This window comes from Chenopodium album, chromosome 18, assembly GCF_948465745.1.
Source record: "Chenopodium album chromosome 18, dcCheAlbu1.1, whole genome shotgun sequence".
Taxonomy (NCBI): Eukaryota; Viridiplantae; Streptophyta; class Magnoliopsida; order Caryophyllales; family Amaranthaceae; genus Chenopodium; species Chenopodium album.
Window position 1 is genome coordinate 13,604,290 of NC_137851.1, and position 12,183 is coordinate 13,616,472.

Sequence of the window (12,183 nt, forward strand, 5' to 3'; positions counted from 1 at the left end):
CAATTCTCAAATCTTATGCATTTTTTTTTTTGGTGCTATAACCAACCTCCTATCAAATAACTTCTATTTCTCTAATTTTATTTTATTTAATATTTTATAAGTTCCACATCTCCTATTGCTTATTATTCGAAATGTACATACTACGTATTAGTCATGCATTAGCACGGATACAATCTAGTTTTTTTTTTCTTTTTTTTTTTAAATTACGTAGTAAATTTGTGAGTTTCTCTTTATCAAAACTCATAATTGCTAAATCTGGATCCCCTTCCTCTCTGAAATAGACTAATCCATATAATTCCAAAATTAAAACTTAATCTGCTAAAATTCCATCGATCATAATCTCCTCTGCACCTTTCTTTCTTTTTAATGTGATTTAATGCTACAATGAGTATATCAGATGCTACTTGATTACAATCGAACTCTTAACAACCTAACGCTATATTTGAAGTACGGAGTACTATGTGTATGGAAATTAATATAAATTCCAATTCTCATCAAAACCACATGTGATAATGTGAAGGCTATGAGGTTGTAAATATTGGTATTACTATTCTGGAGAAGTATACTATGGATGACTTTTGAGTGGCTACAACAAAATTGTTGCCATATATAAAATCTTATCACAACCATTCATTTATGTTGATTAATGTGAACGGTTGATTTAAATTACTTTTTATTTTTTTAAAAAAAAAATTTGAGAGAAAAAAAAAAGGAAAAATTAGTTTAAATAATCCCAACTCTTACTGATTTTCTTTAAATAATCTTAACTTTTGATTATTATGGAATAATCCCAACTTATATAAGTATCTTCTAATAATAATAATCCGAACTTTTATTTTTGTATTAAATAATAATCCCAAAAGAGATTGGCAAAAGCAACAACAAAAAAGTTCGAATTATTTTAGGAAGATACCTATATAAATTGAGAATATCCAAATATTATCAAAAAGTTGGGATTATTTAAAGAAAACTAGTCTTTAGCCCGTGCAAGACATGGGTTTAATTTCTATAAAAATTTTGTAATTTCAATTTGTAATTCAAATGTAATGATTCTTTCATTTTTTTGGGGGTTGATGGTTCTCCAATTTCGACTCCAGGTCTTTTGGTGTTTGCTAAGCTGATGTCCTCATTATTTTTGTATAATTGTTTTTATAATTGGAAATGAAGTTTGTCTAAAACTTGCGACAGGGGTCCCTTCAGTTGGGTCTTCCTTGCCCTCGTCTTCATGGAATACTTTTGTCGCTGTTAACTCTTGGGTATAACCTTTTTTGTTCACTTGTACCTTGAAAATGTATCTCTTTCCAATGCAATTTTCAAATCTTTCCCCAAACTTTTTCTTGTCCATATTGCTGCAAAATGAATGATATATATTAAGTTAAAACATTTTGCAATTTTCATAAAATTGTAGCAAGTTATATATATATATATATATATGTACCTGTGCGCTTATTTGCATCATTGCTGGTATTGGCAAGCCTATAATTTTTACCACGCATTTATCAAACAATCCTATGGTGACATGTTTATCATCTTCTTTTACGGTTATCACTAGTCGATACATGTTCATTAAGAATGACAATTAGTTTTGCATGTTGTAGTTGTGTAGATTTTAAATTTTGTTGTACATACCTTTGGTTTGGGAATTCTTCTATGATTTGACATTTTTTGCACATGTGGTCGGCATCAAGCTTTGTTTTGCAAGTTCTACATGATTTATATTTCCAACTATAATCTCTAACATGCATCATATCAATTTCAGCATGGCAAGTATAAGTCACTTGTAGATCCTAATAAATAGTTAAAAATATTTAGAATGATATAATATGTTAAAATATGGAGTGTAATAGTTTGTAAAAAAACATTGATGTCATGCATACCTGGTTGTTTCTTGCTGAAGATAAATTTGTTGTAATTCTTGTATTGACTTGCGATTCTTTGTCATAGACTCTAACTTGGTTTCTGACATGTAATATTTACTATTTAAGAAAAGTGTGTTACGAATGTTCTTACAGTTTTTTAAAGCTTTCGACCTCGGGGATATCTAAGTTAACATAAATCTTTGTACCGCTTGTAGATCCCAATTGATAGTTTGCTGAAAAATTTTATTACAACCCAAAGTCATTAAAACATCAACAACCAGTTGATTGTCCTATTTGTAAAGAAAAGTCATTACAAGAAAAACAATACAAGGCAAAGTAAAGAGGTAAATTTTTTTTTTATAACATACAAATAAGGGAGAAGAATAATACTTGTTCCAATATAGAATAAAATGATAAAGTAGGAATAGGTTTGAAGTAAATATTACCAATATATTGACTAACACGCGTGCTAGTGACAATGAGAATCTTTGCATCTTGGTCATTAGCCATTACAGTTTCCTCTGTGAGTAGCTCTGTTTTCTCATTCCAAAGAGTGACCATTACTTTGTTGTTCCTGAATAACATGATCGGATATTTATTAAGCCAAGCATCATTTAAATAGACATGTAATTGTAGTAATGTGCTTACATGTGGTCTTCAATGTACAATTTCCCCCTTGTATTTCCTTGTTCATCTCTAACAATATTTTCAACGCCAGTTAGAAGTCCAATTACATCTGTAAGTTATTTGTCAAATATTTGTTAGTGAGGATGATATTTTGCTATGTATATTTAGTTTTACAAATTATAATTACCTGTTACTATATCATTTCTACCACAACGTTCATGTAAGTTTTGTAATGGAAGCAGCTTAAACTTGTGTAGCGCAATTTGTGCAATGTTTTCTTCTTCAATAGTGACAGAAGTGAAGGAGGTGAACCAAATCATATACTCATATGGAATGGGTTTAAGCTTTCGTTTACTTTTAGCCACATTGAAATGTTTTAGAGTATGAACCCTGCCTTCTTCAGGCTTATCCTTGAAATGCTGTATTAGGTGCTTTGGCACAGCACCCTGTATATGTTTTCCCTACAACAGAGATAAAAACAGATCACATCAAATACAACACCAGAAAATATAATTTATGAGGTTAAGTGTTTTTAACGGAGATTATTGGCATATTATACTGTGGAATGTGTTTTATGGTTCATGGTTAAGTTTAATGTGTTGATGTATAATTGACATAGACTTTTCATTTTCTTTGTTTATATGCATGTATCATGCATTTTAAATCAGTTAATTATTTGATTTAAACAGAGTACATACCTGATCATCAAGAAGGACCATATCTAATGTGTCTAGCTCAACATTTTTTGGATCATATCGCACTTCCCATAAGCGCGTGAGGCGAGCTGTAAGCATCCAATTTTTCTTAGATGCATCCAAGTCGGCAATTGGAGTTTTTACGGCTTCCATCTGTCTGTAATTTTGAAAGAGTGATTAGTTAAACAATTTATATGAATCTTGTAACATGCACTTTCAAATGACATATGGAATGCATAATATTAGCAAATAAATGTTTTCTTGGTTTGGAATTATTTCACAATCAACATGTATTTAAAATAGTAATACAACTAACAATTATTATTATACACAATATTGCTATCTATATTACAGCATAGACAATACTTCGGTGTTAATACTACAAATTTTCAAAGATTTCCCTATAGACTACATTCTTTGTCATTGACTTGTCTTGGCAGCTATCTTCATCTCTTCCAATACAAATCTTGAGTCCTTCTCTACTGGTCACTCTTGACACTGCAACGTACAGTTGCCCATGGCCGAACACAGGGTCAGGCAAGTATATGCCCACACGGTTGAATGTTTGCCCTTGACTTTTATTTATAGTCATTGCAAAACACACTTTGACTGGGAATTGGCGGCGTTTGAGAGTAAAAGGCAATTGTTACATCAGACAGGGTCATTTCAACCCTAGGGATGGGCACTATTTTTCCAACATTTGTTCCCGTTACAACCTTTGCCTGAATCACTCTATGGTCTAATCTTGTAACAATTAGCCTTGTTCCATTGCATAAGCCTTCACTTTGTCGAATATTGCGTAGAAGAATTATTGGGCAACCTACTTTAAGGCATATTTCATGATTGGGAATGCCAGAGAATTGAAGATTATTTAAGAATTCTGTTGGATAAAGAGCATCATCATTTGTACTTGTATTTGAGAATGGGCAGATTCAATCTGCACTTTTGTAAACCTGTATATCCTCGGGAATCAAATTTAGGATATAATTATTTATTTCATCAACACCTTCATTTTTGGGTGTTAGAATTGCTCTTTCTGTGAGGTATTGTAGGTCTCTATACCTATCTAACATATCAGGGTATATTTCATGGACAATAGATATTTTGTTGTCCATTTCATTTTCCACCAGCATATCTTTGGGCATCTCTATCCAAATTGGTTCATCATCACCTTCCTTTGATATGGCTAGCAATTTTCCATCTCCCAAATCTAACACCCATTTTCTGAACTGAGACACATCATGTTCTGTACTTCCAGACCCATTGCCTTTTATTCTCATATTAACTGTTAGTTTGAATACCTGACATTGAGGCCATAAACTTTGGGATTTATTAATTGACGCATCTACAATGTTTGATATTCCTCTTTTGGGGACAACCAGTAATATTTGTCTAAAATCACCTCCAAGTACTACCGTTTTCCCACCAAACACGAGATCTTTGGCACCATTATTTGTAGTTTGCATTATGTCACGAAATGTCCGATCAACTGCCTCAAAAGCATGCCTATGGATCATTGGTGCCTCATCCCATATAATTAATTTTAAATTTGGACTGACAATGCCAACTGAGATCCCTGGGTAATTCTGCAACATGAACTTTCATGTAGGTGAATTGGAATAGAAAATCCTGAATGGGCTGTCTTTCCAGAAGGAAGTAATAAAGATGCTATGCCTGATGATGCTACAGCTATGACTATATGGTTTTCTGGCCTTAATTTGGATATCAGGGTGCGCCACAAATATGTCTTCCCCGTTCCTCCACTCCCATACACAAAAAAGAAACGACCATTATTGTTATGAACAGATTGTGTTATTGCTTCATACACACTTCTTTGTTCTTCATTCAGTCCTTTTTCTAGGTTTAAAGCCTCTTTAGCAAGGACATTAACATCATACAGTTGTTGTTCCACAATCATTTCATTAATTAATTATTAGGAATTTTATCTAATTTGCTTGAGGAGCAAGTAGGATAGATTTATTTTTCCTATATATACTAGTTGTATGTCAATTATTTTAGTAGGATATTTTTAAATAAAAAGTTGAGTTTATTGAGCTTTTGCTTGAAGAGAACTTTGTTAAGATTCAAAGTAGTTGTTAATTAGAGTTTTAGGATCGTTGCTCCTAAAATCAAACTTAGAAGTAGTTGTCTTCTAAGACTATCCTTCAAATTTTCACCATTAAAATCCCTCAATTCTTTCCATCAAATAAAAACCATCAAAAATACGCATCAGTCATGTCTGGATAAGGCATAGTTGGAAATTCTCGAAGTGAGTGATTGATTTTTTTTGTAAGGATTTTTTCTATCTCACCTAAGGTGTAATTTTGAATTTGGTGCTCTGACAATTTCAGGTTAGGGTTGTTGAATTTTTGTTGTTTCAAAAGAACGTCTTCTGACAAATTTTTCCACTGACCGTCCCATAAGTCCTTTGGATTTGAAACTTCACAGAACATTAGAAGGGTGACAAATATGTCCCGTAATTGTGCACCAGTTGCCCAAGTATCAGCTTCATTCAAGGCTTCAATCCACTCATTGTCCCCTTCTAGAAGGCCCCAAGCATTGCAAGTTTCCTTAAAAGTTGGGTATACAACATTGTTTACTGTTCTGATGTCTTCAAAGCAAGTGGGCCCTCTTACAATGTTAAGGAGCATTCTCAAATAGTATTGTTCACCTAATGTTGCATGAACGTAATAAATCCTTCCAATCTTAAAACCTCTATCTCGCTCTTTCCACATTTTTTCATCTCCAAACCCAACTTGTTGGAAATTCAGCGTAAATTAGTTCTCGTGCTTTAGGACTTGTTTTATTAGTTTCCATCCACTCGGTAAACGGAGTCCTTGCTTCTCCCACGCGATGTAGCACACCATCTAGGTATTCATGGTCTTCAAACACCACTGGTTGTGCATTTGGTAGGTGGTAACTCAACCTTTCAACGGAGGGTTCTTTGTATTGAATCTCAAACCCAAACATTCTCCAACATGCTTCTACTGCCGAGACATATCTACACTTAAGGTAAGATTGTATTTCGTCGATTGCAGTTTCAGATTGACCTTGACCTACTCCTTCAGTGTTAGTGTTACTGTTGGTATTGGTCTGGTCAATGGATGCAAGTACCTTGTCTGGGCCTTTGTTCATGTACTTGAAAAGGTATTTGGTACTATTGTACTTGTTGCAGAACTCCACATTAATATGTGCTTGATATTTTACCAGCAAGTTGACATTGTAAGGTACAATGGAAGAATTGTCAAAATAACATTGTTATTTTTATTTGCGGTTCTTCCATTGTTCCTTCTTCTATAGATTGGGTATCCATCTTCCTTTATACTTGTTTCATTTGTAAAAGGTTTGGGGTAAAATTTTGTACACCTTCCTTGTTGCATACAAGGTGAACGCTGGTTAATGACCCCGCAAGGACCATGGGTCATGTGTTGGACCACAGTTGCGAATGCATTTGGATCAGTGTGCTCATCAGGTAGCTCTGCACAGATTAACTTATCAATGTCTTCTGTTGTTCTTGGCTTGTCTTCTTCTCGCAAAAATAATAGTATGTGCGCATGCGGCAACCCTCTTTTTTGAAACTCAATTGTATAAATTGCTGTTCAAAAAAAAAAGGTTGTGAATTTTTCGAATTTTTGTTGTTTTTGTAATTACTACATTTAAATTATATGTTTCATACCCGCTTTAGTTTGCCCGAAATGACCTCTTTCTGTTAGGTCACGCATCAATTCATCAAGCTTGATCTTGAAAACTCGAGCAATAATATCAGGTCGATCCTCGGGCCGTTGACCTGGTATTATGCTCAAGTATTGTACAATCTCGTCCCAATTTGGATTGCAAGTGAAGGTTATAAAGATATCCGGAGGACCAACCCATGTACATATTGCCTATGCATCATGATAGTTTTGTACAAGAAATCTTGGGCTTCCTGTGAAGGAAGAAGGCAATACTACACGTTGGCCTATAGATGCAGGCATGACTAGACCTGACAAATGGGTCATTCGGGTCGGGTATGAGTTAGGTTATTTCGGGTCGGGTCAAGTTCGGGTCAAAAAATTATCGGGTCAAGTTCGGCTTAAAAAATTATCGGGTCAAGTTCGGGTTTCGGGTTGATTTCGGGTCAACTAATAATCAGGTCAGGTCGGGTTTCGGGTCAACATTTCGGGTCGGGTCAAGTTTGGGTCGGTTCGGGTCGGGTCGGGTCAATTTTCGGGTCGAGTCAGTTCGGGTCGGGTCAATCATCGGGTCCAATTTTCGGGTCAACTTTGGGTTGGGTGATATTCGGGTCGATGCATTGGGTTAAATTCAACTCTACATACTACCTCCGTTTCATATTATTTGCAACGATTTGACATAAAGTAAAGAGGAAAAATGTCTAATCGTTGAAAATAATATGAAACGGAGATAGTATACACTTATATATATTTTTTTGACGAGAAACTCACTATATTTATTAAGGCTACTTTTTTTATGGAATACAGTGATTGGTTGACTTTAGATTATTTTGTAATTTCATTTGGTATTGAACATTATGTTATGTACGCATTATTATTGTACTATTTTTTTTTTCTAGACTTGTGACTTTTAATTTGTTTCGAGCTTTAGTTAATTTTTTTTAATCTTATGGACAAAGTCTGTAGAATAGTCGTTAAATTTTAATCTTTTTACGATTTTTTTAATAATTTATAGAGATAAAAGGCCGAAAAAATCGAGAAAAGTAATGCTCAAAATATGTAAATTACTTACACTATTACACATTACAAATTAATAAAGAAAATTAAGTCAGTTTGATTGCGGTTTTTTTCTATTTTGGTTTGCTCGGGTCAAGTCTTTAGCTTAAATAGATTCTGGTCATTTAAGGTATAAGATAATTTTGGTTTGGATCACTTTGGGTTTCGAGTCTATTTGGGTCAATTAATTTAAGTTAAAGGTCGGGTCACTTTGGGTATCATGTGAACTTCGGGTCACTTTGGGTCGGGTCATTTCGGGTCTCGGGTCAACTTCGGGTCGGGTCATCTCAGGTCGGGTCATTTTGGGTTTCGGGTTAAGGTCGGGTCAATCCACTTCGGGTCGGGTATGGGTCAGGTCGGGTTGATTCGGGTTTCGGGTCATTTTCAGGTCGATTTCGGGTCATGGGTCGGGTCATTCGGGTCGGGTCATCGGGTCTGGGTCAAAATTGCCAGGTCTAGGCATGACATCCCCACGAGACTCGGCATCTTCAAGTCCTTTCAAAACTTCTTTACGCATTTTCTTTTGATTTCCCCTTACCCAATCTAACCGTGACTCTTGTGAACATGTAAATGCATCAACTTGAAATTGTTGATTCAACCTCCCTAATTTGAATCTTGTCTTAGAATCCTGTAGCCTTTGTTGGAAGCGGAATGCATAATATTCTCTAATGGAAACATATCTCCTTATCCTTTTTGTACTTCCATCTACATCAGATGAGGTATATCAGTTCTATATCCATCTTCCCCATAAGGAAATAGGATAGGATATTGCATTGCCATAAAGCTAGGGTGCAATTCTGATATTCTTTTCAGGCCTTCTGACCAATGTTCAATTATGACATCACGATGACCTTTTTCATTGTCACTTGAACCCACAATAAGTGCAGCAACTTCTGATTTCGTGGGCAAGTTGTATTGTCTCCCATCTTTAGCTCGTGTGCCAATCAATCGAAGGCGAACTGAATGAAGATCATGTTATGTACTCAGGTTGTGCACGACACTAATGTAAACAAATTGCACTAATTTAAGAAGGAAAACTTGATGATTGATTACTAGTTAATGGAGATTACAAACTAATGGGGACTAGTAATAGCTTTAGGCTATCAATCTCTCAAGTAGCTTGAGGCTACAAATCTCTCAATGAGTTCACTCAAATTTCTGGATACCCTCCCTTGTTGCTACTACTACTTACTTATACTAACAAGGCTAATGGTCATGAAAGACCTTGAGAGACTAATACATGTGACACTTAACACTAAAATGGAAAAACCATACAATGACATATAAGAACTTGGTTTGCTTGCTTTCCTTCTCTTCTCTTAATTAACTTTGTCATGTTGCCAATTAATGTTGCTTCCCTATGCTGCTTGCTGCCCTTCTTTCCTGCGCCTCGAGTATACCCACAAGGGTTGACTTGGGTCGTTGACCCGATCCATAACATCACTCCCCCCTTTGAGTTTCACCTTGTACTCAAGGTGGAAGGTGGGAAATCGCAAGTTGACCGCCTCAAATTCTTCCCACGTTGCCTCGAATCATGGCATCCCTTTCCAAGTGAAGAGCACCTCCAAATTGAAACAGAGCCCTGCTCCCTACGACGAACATTAAGCAATTCCTCCGGCTCCACCAATAATTCCAAATCGGCAGTCAATTGTTGCGGAATGGTGGAATTGCTGGGAATATCTCCAAGAGCCCTCTTTAATTGCGAAATATGGAACACGGGGTGTAACTTGCAATCCGATGGTAGTCGAAGCTTATAGGCAACCCTTCCAATTATTTTCAGCACTTCAAACAGACCATAAAACCTTGCCGCAAGTTTCTCGAATGGCCTCTTCGCAAGTGATCTCTGTCTATACGGTTGCAACTTAAGGAACACCTTGTCCCCTTCCTCAAAATTCACCTCTCTTCTCTGCTTATTAGCGTTGGCTTTCATGATTTGTTGCGCTCGATGTAAATTTACCCGTAATTCGTCCAGTATACTGTCTCGTTCCTTCAAACTCTCCTCCAAGGTGTGAACCAATGTCTGCCCTGCTCCTAATCGCCACAATTTCGGAGGGTCTCTGCCGCACACAATCTTGAATGGAGTGACTTTGGTTGACGAATGAGGTGAGGTGTTGTAAGAGTATTCCGCCCAAGGTAACCAGCGAGCCCATTGCCTGGGTTGCTCCGCAACGAAGGAGCGAAGATAGGTTTCAAGGCTCTTGTTAACAATCTCCGTTTGCCCGTCCGATTGCGGGTGATAAGCTGTGCTCCTGCTTAAATTTTTCCCTTGTAACCTGAATAATTCCCTCCAAAAGGCACTCACGAATACTCAATCTCGATCGAAGACAATGGTGGCCGGAAATCCGTGGAGATGAACCACTTCCTTGACGAAAGCATCGGCCACCCTAAGGGCGTTGAAAGGGTGTCTTAGCCCAATAAAGTGGATATACTTTGGGAGCCGATCGACCACCACCAGAATCGTGTCGAAGCCGCGAGACAGGGGAAGCCCTTCCACGAAATCCATGGACACATCTTCCCAAATTGCTTCGGGAATGGGAAGGGGTTGGAGCAATCCCAAAGGACTCCTACTCACGGTTTTGCTCCATTGACAGACTTCGCATTCACGAACAAATTTTTCGACATCCTTTCTCATGCCGAACCAAAACCAGTCCACCGCTTATCGGAGATAGGTCTTGATTTCGCCGTCGTGGCCGCCAGTCGGAGTGGTGTGGTACTCCTGCTAAAGTAAAGGAACAAATTTGGAGGAGTTAGGTAAAACAAGTTTGTTTTTATAAAAGGCCCTATTCCCTTCCAAATGAAATCCACTAGGCCCTTCATTCCCTTCCTTGAGCCCACTAACAATTTGGCCCAACCACTTGTCAGCTTCTAATTCTTTTTCTAACTCAGTCCAATCCATATATTGTGAGTGGACCATGGCTTTAAACTTCTTCATCTTCATTCCTCCTTGAGTATCGACTCCATGATTGAGCAACCTCTTGTCCCTCCTTGACAGGGCATCGGCCACCCTATTGGCGATGCTCGATTTATATTGAATCACAAAATCGAACCCTACGAGTTTCCTTAGCCACCTTTGGTACTCGCTACTCACTTCTCGTTGCTCGGCCAAAAACTTCAAGCTTTGTTGATCCGTACGGATGATGAAAGGTCGACCAAGTAAGTAATGCCGCCACTTCGTCACCGCTAAGGAAATCGCCATTAATTCCTTCTCATAAATTGATTTCCCGCAAGCCCTTAACCCCAACAACTTGCTATAATACGCAATTGGATGCCCCTTTTGCATCATCACCGCCCCTAGACCAAACCCCGAAGCGTCGGTCTCTACTACGAAGCTCTCCTTGAAATCTGGAACCGCTAGAATTGGGTTGTGGTCATTGCGATCTTCAACCTGTGGAAGGCGGCAGTGGCTGCCTCCGACCACCCAAAGCTCTCCTTTTTTAATTGCGAAGTCAGTGGCCCGGCAATATGGGCGTAGTGGGCCACGAACTTTCGGTAATAACCGATCAAGCCGAGAAACCCCCTTAGTTCCATGAGATTGTGTGGGATTTCCCACTCAAGAATGGACTTCACCTTTTCCCCATCCATTGATACCCCTAATGCCGAAATCACATGGCCTAAATAGGCTATCTCCGACTTGTCAAACTCGCATTTCTTGAAATTGGCGTATAGTTGGTGCTCCTCCAACTTTTGTAAGGCCAATTTTAATTGCTCTTTGTGCTCCTCCATTGCCTTTCTATATATCAATATATCATCAAAAAAGACTAGCACAAATTTCCTCAAGGACGGAAAACATCGTTCATGAGGGATTAAAAAGTTGTCGGCGCGCTGATAAGCCCAAACGGCATTACCAAGAACTCATAATGCCCCTCATGAGTTCGGAAAGTCGTTTTATGAGTGTCTTCCGGCTTAACACGAATTTAATGATAGCCCGACTTTAAATCAAGCTTCGAAAACACCGTTGCCCCAGGTAATTCATTTAGTAACTCATCAATGACGGGAATCGGATACTTATCCGGCACCGTTTCCTTGTTCAAGGCCCGGTAATCTACACAAAATTGCCACGAGCCATCTTTCTTCTTCACCAGCAAAACCGGACCAGAGAATGGGCTTGTAGAAGGCTTGATAATCCCGATTTCGAGCATCTCATGAATAAGCCTTTCGATTTTGTCTTTTTGAACTTGAGGACACCGGTAGGGACAAACACTAATCGGGTCGGATCCACCCTTGAGATTAATGGAATGTTCATGGCCTCTTTAGGAGGGAGTCCATTAGGCATCT

General features: G+C 37.7%; 2 protein-coding genes across 2 annotated transcripts; both read right to left on the reverse strand.

The window, feature by feature from the left end:
• Positions 1 to 4,724: 4,724 nt before the first annotated feature.
• LOC145591873 (uncharacterized) lies at positions 4,725 to 5,099 on the reverse strand. The gene has a single exon (XM_081648359.1). It carries the CDS (start codon positions 5,097 to 5,099, stop codon positions 4,725 to 4,727), a length of 375 nt encoding a protein of 124 aa, XP_081504485.1.
• An 821-nt stretch (positions 5,100 to 5,920) lies between these two features.
• LOC145591874 (uncharacterized) lies at positions 5,921 to 6,316 on the reverse strand. The gene has a single exon (XM_081648360.1). The coding sequence runs from the start codon at positions 6,314 to 6,316 to the stop codon at positions 5,921 to 5,923; it is 396 nt and encodes a 131-aa protein (XP_081504486.1).
• Between the last annotated feature and the right edge of the window lie 5,867 nt (positions 6,317 to 12,183).